At 37.5% G+C, this 14,751-nt stretch overlaps 1 protein-coding gene across 3 annotated transcripts in view; it reads left to right on the top strand.

Moving 5' to 3' along the window:
- LOC112672427 (minichromosome maintenance complex binding protein) overlaps positions 1-14,751 on the top strand; it is a 49,682-nt gene that overhangs the window by 17,827 nt on the left and 17,104 nt on the right. For 2 of the 3 annotated variants that reach the window (XM_025467429.3, XM_025467428.3), the window contains exons 3-8: positions 519-659; positions 786-827; positions 3,404-3,505; positions 7,979-8,123; positions 10,676-10,827; positions 12,563-12,663. In XM_025467429.3, coding sequence (XP_025323214.1) covers positions 519-659; positions 786-827; positions 3,404-3,505; positions 7,979-8,123; positions 10,676-10,827; positions 12,563-12,663 — 683 coding nt within the window. Of the gene's footprint in view, positions 1-518; positions 660-785; positions 832-3,403; positions 3,506-7,978; positions 8,124-10,675; positions 10,828-12,562; positions 12,664-14,751 lie in introns of all 3 variants that reach the window. The other variant, XM_049103638.1, reaches the window with a different exon arrangement.

Here is a 14,751-nt window from a genome sequence, read left to right as displayed (position 1 = left end):
CAAAACAATCACTAAAATTTTAGACTATATACATTAAAGTGTACTGTCTTCTGCTTTATGTGCACATGAATTAAAAGATTTTGCCCTTTTCCAACTGAAATTTTAATTTCAGGCAATTCATTGCTTCTGTATTGGTGCCTCTAGGTGGCAGTAATTGACCGTGTTACTTTCAAATCAAATCAGTAATTGCGAGATTCTCGATTATCTTTGTTTTATTTCATTTAAAAAGAATTGGTATGTACTAGTCTTAAGAGCTCAACAAAGCAAGTGCCTGCTACTTGAGAAGTGTTCTTAAGGAAAAGCATCCTTTTACATTAGAATCAGATGTCACTATACGAACTTGGAAGGACATAAAAAATACTTTTGTGTCTAGCACTTTTATGTTGACTCTTGAGTTTGCTGGCTTCCTAATGGGTCTTGGTGTGTGTGTGTGGGAGGGTTGGGTTCTGGATATACAGTCTCTGTATATGTGCTTACAGTTTTACAAATAGTATCTTACTGACTTGTTTTTCTTTAAGGTACCATCACTGAATGAAGTTCCCCTTCATTATTTGAAACCTAACAGTTTTGTGAAGTTTCGTTGCATGATTCAGGATATGTTTGACCCTGAGTTTTACATGGGAGTTTATGAAACAGTTAATCGAAATACAAAAGCACGTGTATGTATTGCTTTTTTTCATGAAACTTTCTGTTTGTAATTAGTGGTATTAATTTTATCCTTGTTTATGGTGGTTTTGAATCAGATATACTGATATGATACTGTTATCCTTTGTTTTCGATCATAGGTCCTTCATTTTGGAAAATATAGAGATGTAGCAGAGTGTGGGGTATGTATCCTTAAGATACAGAAAACATTTTAATAAGAATTTTTTCTTAAGCAGCGAATTTATTTCTTTTGGTTGATCTCAAGTGTGTAAATAAGTTCTAAGAAGTTATGTGAAATGTTTTATTCACCTCTTAGTTAAGAGTTTCTTTGATACTTTTTTTATCTTCTAAAAATCTCTTAGAAGGTGGAGTATTGTAAATAACAAAACTAATGCCTTTATTCTCCTAATATCTATACTTGGTTTCAAAATTACAAGTTATAATAAATTCTTTTAAAGTAAAAATGTAAGATTAACTTAGGACTTAACACTTTCTAAGTTAAATTTCATTAAATCCTGTTTCCTTAGGAAAAATATTTTTAATAAACTAAGCTTTCTTTGATAGAAGTAATGGAAACTCTTACATATCTGTAATGGGAGAGGCAAGAAGGCAGAGGACACTGGATATAATTATGGTTGTGAAAGCGACAGTCTTGAGGTAGAAACTTAGCAGAAAGGCAGTTACAGAGGAATTACAGTATATCTGTATTTTTTGAAATTGGGTTTTAATGTGGTTCCTTAGAAACTGTGATGGTAATTGTCAGTTGTTGGGGAAAAAAAAACAAGTATCACAGATGACAATAGATCAGGCCAGTGCTTAAGTAGAAAGGTAGCACCTGGTGGCGTTACCTCTGTTCTCTGTCTAGTTCTCTGCTTTGCTGACCCAGAATCTTAGATTATCTGGGGCTTTTTACATTCTGGGAGTCTGACCCCTGGTTACCCAAACCTCAAGAGATAGATTTATAAGCCCTAATACCAGCACATCAGTTCAGAGTAGAAGCTGTGCCTGATTGAGTGAAGTGTTCTAGCTCAGGGCCAGTCCTGACAGAAGAACAGGCCTAATTTGAAAGGTTGCTGTGAATATTAAACAAGAATGTAACTTCCTATAATTATTTAGGGGGACTTGTGAAAGATGGATTTGCTAATCTTAACACATGATGAACTTTAGGTGTCCCAGTGTCTTTTTCTTTGAGAGTGTTTCCATAAAGTAAAATATGGTGCCGAAATGAATGAGGCAACTTTATAAATACTTGCTGTATCCCTTGTTTGAGGAGCCCTAACTCATATGAGCCTAAGGTATCAATACACAGCTTTGTCTAGTACACAGTAATGTAGTATCCCCACAAGTTAGTTATCTCAGCATTTGGAAATAAGGAAAATAAAATACATGAGTCTGTCCGTGTGTGACACTGCTGAAGGCAAAGAATTCGTATTGTGTTGCTAAAGGTCATAAGTAAAAACACCAAACCAGGAAAACTTTGGGCCTGGAAAGAAAGAAACACACACAAAGAGCCTTGCTTGGACATAACTAGCTTAGGCTGAAACTTGACAACTCTTTTATTTCCCTCTACAAAATGGTATCTATGTTTTATTTTAAGAGATTGTTTTTGTCCTATGTATGTACTAAAAGTAATATTAAAGTAATATTTTAATATTAAATTTGGGTCCTTTCCACCTCTTAGGATTTTCTAAGTATATTTGAAAATAGAGAACATACCTTTTCTAGGGAATAACATCTGACTCAAATCTCATATCAGAGTTTTTTTGTTTGTTTGTTTGTTTGTTTGTTTTTTTTTAAGATTTTATTTGTTTATTCATGAGAGACATAGAGGGAGAAGCAGGCTCCTCCCTGTGAGCCCAATGAGGGATTTGATCTCTGGACTGAGATCGTGCCCTGAGCTGAAGGCTCAACAGCTGAGCCACCCAGCCGTCCCTCAGAGTTACTTCTTTTTTTTTTTTTTTTTTTTTTTTTTTTTTTTCAGAGTTACTTCTTAATGCATATTTCATTAAGTTCCTGTTTTCTAGGCTGATAAGATTTTTTTTATGTGAGAGACATGCTTTGTTTTTGAAAAAAATTAAAGTATCCTATTTATTTAAAAGGATTTAATTTTGTAACAAGGTGCTATATAATATGGATTTGAGAGAAGATCATGGATTGATTGCATATGAAATGATTTTATGTCTGTTTTCTTTTTTAAAAATGATAGTTTAGATTTAGTTTATTTATTTATTTATTTATTTATTTATTTATTTATTTATTTATTTATTTATATCTATTCATGATAGTCATACAGAGAGAGAGAGAGAGAGGCAGAGACACAGGCAGAGGGAGAAGCAGGCTCCATGCACCCGGAGCCCGACATGGGATTCAATCCCGGGTCTCCAGGATCACGCCCTGGGCCAAAGGCAGGCGCCAAACTGCTGTGCCACCCAGGGATCCTCTTTTTTTTTTTTTTAATTTTTATTTATGATAGTTACAGAGAGAGAGAGAGAGAGAGAGGCAGAGACATAGGCAGAGGGAGAAGCAGGCTCCATGCACCGGGCGCCCGACGTGGGATTCGATCCCGGGTCTCCAGGATCGTGCCTTGGGCCAAAGGCAGGCGCCAAACTGCTGCGCCACCCAGGGATCCCTCTTCATTCTTAATATGAAATATTTACTATGGTTTTGCAAACAATGTGAATATGTAGCTTGCTAATTAAAATTTTTATTTTTGTTTTTCTTAATAAAATTTTAAATATACTTTTTGTGTATATCACAGCCTCAACAAGAAGTGGATTTAAACTCCCCACGAACTACCACTTTGGAAAGACAGACTTTCTATTGTGTCCCAGTGCCTGGGGAATCTACATGGGTAAAAGAAATATCCTTTATCTGAAATTTCTTCTGTGCTGAGAGGTTCTTGATAACTTTATTATTTGAAAAGACCACAATTAAATTTTGCGTTTTTAGAAACTTAGTCTTTTTACACCAGCGAAGTTAGCTGGAAAAAAATTGTTCTTCGTTTACAGAGCCTGGCTTTATTTTAATGAAATGTTTTTCATTTGTCCTAAATGAGAAAAGTTATAAAAACAACCCAAGTATGCATCTTTGAGAAATGATAAAATTGTGGTACATTCCCATAGTGAAATACTGTTAAAAAGATCCAGGTGGATTTAAAGGTACTGAAAAAGAATACCATAATTAAATAAAAACACAGTTTCAAAATAACTAATTCTGGATTCTTTTTTTTTTTTAAAGATTATTTTATTTATTTATTCAGAGAGAGAGAGGCAGAGACACAGGCAGAGAGGGAGAAGCAGGCTCCATCCTGATGTGGGACTTGATCCCCGGTCTCTAGGATCACACCCCGGGCTGCAGGCGGCGCTAAACCGCTGCGCCACTGGGGCTGCTCTAATTCTGGATTCTGAAGGGAAAAAACATGTTTCTTTTGAGAGATGTTTTGACATCTCAGTTTCATTTTTAATGTTTTCATTAAATTTTTTAGTAATTTTTTAAGGCATAGTTCACATACCCTGAGATCCATGAATTTTAACGTTGCACTCCAGTGATTTGGACAAATGCACACCCATTTTTTTTTACACCCATCAAAGTAAAGAACTTGTGCCAGAAACTTCCCTTATGTCCAGGCACTTCACTGTCCTCTTGTAACAATTGTGCTGATTTCTTTCACTGTAGCTGCATTTTACCTATTCTTGTGTGTCATAAAATGGAATCATGCAGTCTTTTGTGTCTGATTTTTGTTCTCCATAATACATTTGAGATTTATCCTTTTGTGTGTGAGAGTAGCTCATTCCTTTTTATTGCTGATTTTATTTGTTTATATTTTTTCCACTGGATGAGCATTTGGGTTGTTTCCAGTTTGGGGCCTGGCATTTTGTGAGAAGATTTTCAATTAGGTTTTTTATTAGTTTTCTCTGTGTATCAGTTGTGATAAGTTGTATCTTTCAAGTAATGGTTTCAAAATCATTTAGTCATACTTGTTAAATTTATGTCAGTAACAAAGCTTTTCATAATATTTCCTTATTTTCCTTTTCATGTCTGGGAAATATCTAGCAATGATCTCTCTTCATTTCCAGTAATGTTAATTAATTTTTCTTTTATTCTGGATCAGTATTGTTCATGGTTTGTCAAAGAACCAACTGTTGAATTTTCTGTTTTCAATCTCGTTGACTTATTTCCTTTTATGCTAGTTTGGCTTTAATTTTTCTCTAGCTTCTCAGAGTGGAGGCTCAGATAATTATTTTCAAAGCTTCCCTTTTTTTTAAAAAAATTTTTTATTTATTTATGATAGTCACACAGAGAGAGAGAGGCAGAGAGGCAGAGACACAGGCAGAGGGAGAAGCAGGCTCCACGCACTGGGAGCCCGACGTGGGATTCAATCCCGGGTCTCCAGGATCGCGCCCTGGGCCAAAGGCAGGCGCCAAACCGCTGCGCCACCCAGGGATCCCTCAAAGCTTCCCTTTCTAATATGAGCATTGAAGGCTATATATTTTTTCTAATAACTGCTTTGGTTGCATTCCACAGATTTTGATTTCACCATCACTCAACTCAAAAATATTTTCTAATTTTCCTTGTGATTTCTTTTTTTCTTTTTAATCTTACCACACTGTACTTCCATCTCTTCCTCTCATTCTTTATGCTGCTGTTGGCATTCGCTTCATTTGTACTTAAACTATGGAGCCCACAATACTTTATCCTGTTTGCTGTAAGCGTTTATTTTCTACATAAATTAAGAAATGAGGAAACAGTGTCTTTGTGTTTGTGGTATGTACCATTTCTAGTTCTCTTTTTTCTTTTTGTTTTTATATAGAGTCATTTCACTAAGGCTGTTTTTAATTTTTTTTTTAAAGCACAGATCTAAAGATTAAAATGTTAAATAATAAAGTGTAGATCTGTTGGTGGTGAGTTTTTTGGTTCAACTTCTTTTTTTGTTTGTTTTGTTTTTTGAGATTTTATTTACTTATTCATGAGAGACACACAGAGAGAGGCAGAGACACAGGCAGAGGGAGAAGCAGGCTCTTCAAGGGGAGCCCGATGCGGCACTTGATCTCAGAACCCAAGATCACGACCTAAGTGGAAGGCAGGCATATACTTGACCACTGAGCCACCCAGTACCCCCTTTCACCTCAATTTTTGAAGGATATTTTTACTGGATACAGAATTCTGGATTGACAGCTCTTTACCCTCCCCAGCATTCTATGTCTTCTTCCATTGTCTGTTAACCTCTGTTGCTTTTTTTGCTTGTTCCTTTTGTTTTGTTTTTAAAGAGAGTGAGTGAGGGGAGAGGCAGGAGGAGGAGGAGAGACTCTTAAGCAGACCCCATGCCTGATGTAGATCTTGATGTGTGGCTCAATCCACAACCCTGAGATCATGATTTGAGCCAAAATCAAGAGTTGGATGCTCAACTGACTATATCACCCAGGTGCCCTGATCCCTGTTGCTTTTTGAGGAAAGTCTAATTGTCATTTTACTGTATTCCTGTATGTAATATCTTTGATTTTTCCCTGGCTGCCTTTAATGTTCTCTGTGTCTATAGTTTTTGGCAGTTTTACTGTGATGGGCTGGGTGTGGGCTTTTTTGTGTTTATCTTGCTTGGGTATTTTTGAGGTTTTGGATCTGTAGTCTGGTATTTTTCAGATTTCAGCCTTTATTTCTTAAAAAAAAATTTTTTTTAAAGCTTTTATTTATGTGAAAGATACATTTATTTATGGGAGTGGGGTGGGTGTAGACAGAGGGAGAAGCAGACTCCCTGCTAAGCAAGGAGCCTGACGTGGAACTCAATCCCAGGACTCTGGGATCATGACCTGAGCTGAAAGCAGATGCTTAACTGACCGTGGCCCCCAGGTGCCCTTCTTTAAATATTTTTCTGTCTTAGTCTCTTGGCATTGTCTCATTTTCTGGGGATTCAATCAGATAATCATTAAATGTTGTTATTCTCCAGATGACAAAGATTGTGGGGGTTTTTTGTTCCTTTACATTTCAGATATTCAGTTCTTGATTTTTCATTTGGTTCTTTTCCATCGTTCCCATTTCTCTGGTAACATCCCTCATCTTTGACTCAGCTGTCTTTTTTTTTTTTTTTTTTTTAAGATTTTATCCATTTATTTGAGAGTAAGAGCACGTGCACAAGCATGGGAGAGGGGCAGAGGGAGAAGGAGAAGCAGACTCCCCACTAGGAGCCCAACATGGGTCTTGATCCCAGGACCCAAGATCATGACCTGAGCTGAAGGCAGATACTTAACTGACTGAGCATTCAAGTGCCCTTCGTCTTTGTTTTAAAATTGAATTTTAAGGTTTAGAAGGAACATACTTTAACACAATAAAGGCTATATATATTTTTTAAATGATTTTTTAAATACCTTTTAGTATTCTTGTCTGCTAATTCCAATATCTGAGTCCTCTCTGGGTTTGTTTTTATTAATTTTAATCCTGATCGTAAGTCATGTTTTGTTGCCTCTTTATATATAACTAATAATGTGTTACTATATGCTGATATACAACATTGTAGAGGGTTGGTTTTGTCTTCCTTCCAGTAATGTTGCATTTTCTGACAGGTGATTTAAGTGGATCACTTTGACTTTGTCATGGCTTGGTTTTGAAATTTGTTAAGGTGGGTATGGAATGGCCCTTGCTGTGTAGGAGATGTGTTCGTGAGATGTGCTATTTCTGGGTCACACCTAAGTAAGTACCCAAGATGTTCATCAGGGTCCAGTTCTAGTATTATACAATTTCCAGAATTTACAGTTAGCTCCCAGCCAACTAGCAACTGTTTTCCTGCTAGGCCTCAAGGAATCCTGACTGTACATCCATAGTTTTGTGTTCAGCCAAAGACCCAAGTAAAAGCTGAACAGGTTTTTGGGTCTTTATCTGCAACACTTGCCTTTTTGTTACTCTGTTTTTGTTTGCTTTGCAAATTCTTGTTGCTCAGTAACCCTGAACTGTGTGCTCTGTTTTCTCTACTTAGCAAGGGTGAGACCTTCATGTCTCTTTGTTGCAGTTTGGGAAATATTCCCAAGAGAAGGCTGGGAAGAATGTGGAGTTTCCCGGTGTGTTTCCTTATTCAGGAACTATAGCCTTAAACTCCTTTACAGCATTCAGTGCCTGAATGTCTTTTGTGCTCATGTCTTTTGTGCAGTTTGTAGTTCTTCATAGTGCAGGTAGGGAGCATGAGGTTAAGCTGCTACTCTGATGATCAGAACTGGAAGTCCAGTCTTTTAAAAGGATGTTTTAATTTTAACCAAATTGCAAACCAGTCAGCTTTTATGAGCCCTGTAATTAGGATTCCTTAGGATTCCTCAATTCATGGTAGATTTTTCTTAACTTTTCATTTAACGCCTATGTTAATGCAAACCAAGCTCGAGTCAGCCCTTCGACATCCTACACTCCCAGTCGTCACAAGAGGAGTTACGAAGATGATGAAGATATGGACCTACAGCCCAATAAACAGAAAGACCAACATGCAGGGGCCAGGCAAGCAGGTAGTGTATGCCAATGAGCTTTCTGTACATCTCTCTCTCTCTCAAATGTGTTTTCAGAGTTAAGGTTGTGTAATATTGCTCTAGATTTAGGAACTGACCATGATTTAACAACCCTGCGTTCAAGTTCATCAGTTATAGACAGTTTTGTGAGTTTCTACAGTACTCTTTGGTCAAACTGCTTCATAAATGAGCAGTTAGGCATCACTTAGACGTGTCTGCTTTCCTGTTAATTTGTAAGAGTTTCAGAAGGCTAGTTGAAAAAGGTCTTTTCTCATTCTTTATTTTTATCTCAGCTCCTGAGTAATATGGAAGCTAGTACTTTATGCTGAAAATGTTTTTCTTTATATCTGAAAACATCCTTTTTCATTTGATTTTTGAGATAGTGTTACGTTTTTATTTTTTAAAGATTTTATTTATTCATAGAGAGAGCACGTGCACGCAAGCAAGGGGAGGGGCAAAAGGAGGGGGAGATGCAGGCTCCCCACTGAGCAGGGAGTCTGACATGGGGTGGCGAGGGGCTGATGCAGGGCAATCCAGGGCCCTGGATCACTACCTGAACTGAAGGCAGATGCTTAACCAGCTGAGCCACCCAGGCGCCCCCAAATAGTGGTACGTTAATTTAGTAAGATCAAAAGCATCAGAGGATAACTATGAAATTGTGGTCAACTATGTAACTTCGTTCTCAGCTTGAGAGCAGAGAGCCCTTAGAATAGTCACAGTTCTGTTCTATTTATGCACATTTGTAGTGGTTTATCATGAAACATGCTGAAAACCCAATGAATTCTGATAATACAGGGTGACCAAAAGTTGCAATATCCTAAGAGCATGAGATAATTTCATAATTCACATATTTCATTCTTGATTTCACCAATCACAGTGTTTAGGAGTGGTGAGTTTCTTAATTATGGCAGGTAGATAAGTTTGTCTTTATTCCTCTTTTATGTCTATTCACTTCTCTTGAGCACCATCATCAGGAGGCAAGTTGAAGGGAGAGGGGGTCAAACAATTCAGTCTAGTCAAGGAGCATCTGTAAGATTCAATTGAGAGTGGTAAAGAATTACTAAAAATTTCATTTAACCATAGATTTCCTACTTTAGAACTTCATATTACTGTATTTCCTTAGAGCAAAGGCATATTTTAATGTTTCTAACTTTGGAATGTTTTACAATCTGTACAAATGTGGTGGTCTTTTTCTCCACCCACTCCCTAAGTGTTCATTAAAATTAGTGTGTGTCATAACAATAAATAACATACTAGCATCTGGGATGTATGGTATTTCTCTTATCACCTAAGCAGCTGATGCTCTCCTCTTTTTTGCGTTTTGTTTGGATGTCATTCTGTATATAGGGCCCTTGGACATTTGAGTGCGTTTGTGTACAGCTTAACTTGTTTGTTGGTTTCTAGGTGATCTTTCAAGCTATATATATTTTTAAATTTTTTTTAAGATAAGATCACATGTAACTGTAAGAAATAAGTTTCCCCTGATAGTAACATCTTATATAATTATAGTAGAATATCATCACCAGAAAGTGGACATTGACACCACCCTTCGACCTTCTATTCACGTTTCTTATCTTAAATGTACTTATTTGTGTGTATTTAGTTTTGGGCAGTGTTGTCACTTATAGATGTCACGTGTGGAGCTGCTACCACAGTATCTAGAACAGTCCATTGCCCACGTCTTTCAAGTTGCCCTTTTAGAGTCATGCTTCCTGCTCTCTGGCCTCTCCCTTCGCCACAAGTCCCTAACCCCTAGCAAACACTAATCCATTCTTCATCTCTGTCCTAATGTTATTACAAGAGTGTTATGTAGTCAGGTATACTGCAATTAAAAAAAAAAAAAGATTCCAGTCTAGCATTAACCCTAATAAAATAATAAGTTACATAAATGGAATCATACAGTTTGTTCATTTTGTGAATTGACTTTTTTCATTCAGCAAAACTTCCTTGAGATCCATCTAGGTTGTTGCATGTATTAATAGTATATTCCTTCTTATTGCTGAGCTGTTTTATGGTGGGGCAAGCTATATGTTGGTTCTAATTAATTGTACGCCCTAAGCTGTGACTACTTTCAAGGATAGAGAGCATTTTTTAAATCATTTTTGTATTGCCAGCAGCTAGCCTGATTTAGGAATCAGAATGAATTGTACATAATGAATGTTACAAATTATTTAGTAAATGAATTTATTGCTATATGGTTTTATTCTGTTTAATAAGTAGAAAAACATGTTCTTTCAAGGTGGGTTCATTGTCAGTAGACAGTGTGTTTTGTAGGTTAAAGATGTCACAGTCACTGTATTAAATACTAACTTTTACAATACTTGAGGTTTGAAGGGAGGAGTTTTTTTGTTAATGGGAGAAATGATTAAAATTTTCAGATCTTCATAATCTTCTGTTTTAGCTCAGACAGAGGGTTTTGTTAGCATATGCTACTTTCTTAAGAACTGTAACAACTTGGGTTTTGAGTTCAGAAGCATCATTTATATCAAACTTGAAAGACTCTTTAGGAAGCCTTAAAAATGACTAAGTACAGTGCTGTTCTTTGAATTTAGGGAGTGTTGGTGGTCTTCAGTGGTGTGGAGAGCCAAAACGTTTAGAAACTGAAGCTTCTACTGGGCAACAGCTGAACTTCTTGAACCTCTCTTCTCCTTTTGACCTGAATTTTCCACTGCCAGGGGAGAAGGGCCCTGCATGCCTTGTGAAGGTACTAAACCCTTTATAGACCTGACCTTGTTGTAGATGTGGAATGTGTCTTGGGAGTTAACATGGAGTACTCTCAGCGTCTATGTTTGTTTCCCATGGCTGCTGTAGTGAATATTCACAACGTTAGTGGCTTTTAAACAACAAAAATTTATTATTTTTACAGGCTTTAGGTCAGAAGTCCAACATCTATCTCACTGAGGATAAAATCAAGGTGTCCTTGGGGCTGCATTCCTTTTTGGATGCTCTGGGGGAGAATCTGTTTTCTTGCCTTTTCCAGTTTTATAAATACTCCCATTTCTTGGTTTGAGGCCCCTTCTTCCATCTTCAAAGCCAGCAGCTATGCATTTCTCTAACCATGTTTTCATAGTCATTTCTCCCTTAGACCGTAGGTAGGAGAGATTCTCCCATTTTAAGAACCTTGGTGATTAGATTGGGCCCAACCAGGTAATACAGGATGATCTCATCTTGGGGTCTTGAATGTACACACATCCCTTTTGCTTGTCAGGTAACATATTCACAGATTTCAGGAATTAGGATGTAGACCTCTTTGGGAGGCCATGCTCTGCCAACCACAGCACTCTCAAAGAATTGAAGGATATGGGGCACCTGGTTGGCTCAGTTGGTGGAGCCTGTGACTCTTGATCTCAGGGTTGTGAGTTTGAGCCCCATGTTTTTTTACTTAAAAAAAAAATTTGAATATTTCCAACACAGAATAGTTTAATTCATGTGTACTTCCTTTCTCTATCATTTCCAACTTCCAACAGTATCTGTGCATTTTCAACATTATTCTCATCAAAATCTGTATCTCATTTGTATTTAAAATAAAATAGAAGGCAAAAAATCTATTGGTAGTTTGTTCTATCTTGCTTACCCTGGTTTTTTGATCCTGATAGGTGAAACAAGCAATATAAGTTTCAGAGATGATCACTGAGAATTTTCATTCTTTTATTTTATGATTTTAACCTAAATGGCACTTTAGTTATATATCACAGGGACCAGACAGGACAGCTTCCTGCCGTGCTTCAGTTTAGCCTCATCAAGAGGAGGCTTTGACAGTTACTGAAGTCCATCAAAGATAGACTTCGAAAATTTTATTGTGAAAAACCTTTCTGAGTTTTGTGTTCCTAATGGTGCATAGTTGGTGAATAAGTCCAAAGTTAGTAGTCCTGCGTTTTTTTTTTTCCTTTCTTGGTGTGCTTAATAGGTTTTGAGATAATGCATGGTTCTTGTTTTTCTTTAAAGATTTTATTTTTTATTTATTTGGGAGAGAGAAAGAACATGAGTAGGGGGAAGGGCAGAGGGAGAAGCAGACTCCAGCTGAGCAGGAAGCCCAACGTGGGGCTTAATCCCAAGACCCTGGGATCTTGACCTGAGCTGAAGGCCCTCCGTTAACTTACTGAGCTACCCAGGTACCTGATAATGCATGTCTCTAAAGTTAATTGATCAACATCATTTGGGAAAGCCTTTTCTTCGAAGTAGTGTAGTGCGTTGATAACAGACCTTGGTCCAGGAGTCAGGAGTCCTGTGTTTTAGTTGTTAATTGCTAACTAGGAAAATGACTTTAGGCTAGTACTTTATTGTCTTGGTTTCAATTTATGAAATAAATGAGTTGCTTTAAGGTCCATTTCCTGACCGATAAAAATCTAAGATACTATTATTACCTTAACACTAATATTTTATGACTTTTTGGTGTTATTTGGTCCTAACAATGTGATTTTTATATGATCTCCTATCAGGTATATGAAGACTGGGATTGTTTCAAAGTCAATGACGTTCTTGAGTTATATGGTGTCCTGTCTGTGGATCCTGTACTAAGTATACTAAATAATGATGAAAGGTGAGTCTGTTTGCTCTTTTTTGGGTAAATTTATTTTGATCTAATTTCAAACTTGCAGACAAATTGGAGGATATTTATAAAGAACTTTCTCCGTTTACCCAGAGTTAGCAGTTGTGAACGCTGGTATCCCATTTGTTCTGTCATTCATATGTGTATACGCACATGTATTTTTCTGCAAAACTTGAGAGTAAGTTGCATACATTATTCCCTAAATACTTGAGTCCTTATTTCCTAAGAACAAAGACTTTCTCCTGTAAAGTCAGGGTACAGTTATAAAAAATGAGGAATTTGCTCTAAACACACCATACACTAACTCATGGTCCATACCATGGGCCATGGTTCTTTCTTGTGAGTTTTTTTTCTTTTTCTGTTTTCTTTTTCTTTTTTCCTTTTTCTTTTCTTCTCCTCCTCTTTCTCCTTTTTCTCCTTCTCCCTCATCTCCTTCTCCCTCCTCCCTCCCTCCTCTTCTTCCCCCTCCCTCTTCCTCCTTCTTCCTCCTCCTCCTCCTTCTTCCTCCTTCTTCCTCCTCCTCCTTCCTCCTCCTCCCTCCTCCTCCTCCTTCTCCTTGATCCAGGATCCATAGGGTCATATGTTTCACTCACCTGGAACAGTTCTCAACTTTTGTCTTTCCTGGCCTTGACACCTTTTTTTTTTTTTAAACTTCACAAAAATTTGTTTCTCACAGTTCTGGAGGCTGGGAAGTCCCAAGAGTAAGGTGCTGATGCTGACATACCTATGTCTGGTGTCTAGTGAGGGCCCATTTCCTGGTTTGTAGATGGCTGTCTTCCTGTGTTGTCACATGTCAGAGACCCTCGACACCTTTGAAGAGGACAGCCAGTCACTTTGTAGAATATCTCAGTTTGGGTTTGTGTGACGTTTCCTCATTAGATTCAGGCTGTCCTATCAGGAGGCACATAATGTCCGTGTGCCCCATTACTAGTGATACTAATTTTGATCATTTTGTTAAGGTGACATCTGTCAGGTTTCTGTCTTATAAGGTTTCTGTTTTTTTACTTTGTAAAAATAAGCAATTTGGAAGGAGATACTTGGAGACTACATAAATACCCAGTTTCTCATTTCATCGCTTTTTTTTAATATCCACTGATGATTTCTTAAAAAGATTTATTTATGTACTTTAGAGAGAGTAGGAGGGGCAGATGTAGAGGGAGAGAGAATCTCAAGCAGACTCTGCACGGAGTGTAGAGCCCAACACAGGGCTTGATCCCATGACCTTGAGATCAAGGCCTGAGCTGAAACTAACAGATGCTCAACTGATGGTGCCACCCAGACACCCCTATGCATTGATGATTCTTGAGTCAGTTTTGTTACTCTCATGGTGATTTTATCTCTCAGTCATTCCTTCTACACTAGTTTATTGGCATTTTGTTGGAAGAGAGATTTCCCTTCTCTCTTGTTTATTTAAGTAGTTTGTTTATATCAGCACGGATGTTAGTCTGGTACTTGAGATTCAAATTTTCTCATTTGGCTAGTGGGAGTCATTGTAAATATGTTCTGGGGCCTTGCTGACATGACCTCATTTTTGAACATATCTTTTCTGACACATTATGCTGTTTCAACCTCATCTTGTCCGATCCATACTCCAACTGCAGTGTCAGCTATTTTTCTAAGCATCAGTTTTTACTTATTTTTTATTTATTTATTTATTTATTTATTTATTTATTTATTTATTTATTTATTTATGATAGTCACACACAGAGAGAGAGAGAGAGAGAGGCAGAGACACAGGCAGATGGAGAAGCAGGCTCCATGCACCGGGAGCCCGACGTGGGACTCGATCCTGGGTCTCCAGGATCGTGCCCTGGGCCAAAGGCAGGCGCCAAACCGCTGCGCCACCCAGGGATCCCGCATCAGTTTCTTTTAGTGAGGAATTTTAAAGTCACGATGTGAGTGCTTGTGTGCTCATTGGTTCTAGGATTGGTATTGCTTCTATGCCTTTTTAGTGGACAGTGCTAGGAAGTGTATATACATATACACTGTATGCATACAAATAAATGAATGTTTATTTACCCATACATCTTTATATATTTTTATTTACTTATTTGACAGAGTTAGAGCATGTAAGTAGGG

This window comes from Canis lupus, chromosome 28, assembly GCF_003254725.2.
Source record: "Canis lupus dingo isolate Sandy chromosome 28, ASM325472v2, whole genome shotgun sequence".
NCBI classification, from domain to species: Eukaryota; Metazoa; Chordata; class Mammalia; order Carnivora; family Canidae; genus Canis; species Canis lupus.
The sequence above is the reverse complement of the archived record's forward strand: the minus strand, read 5'-3'. Positions and strand labels throughout refer to the sequence as shown.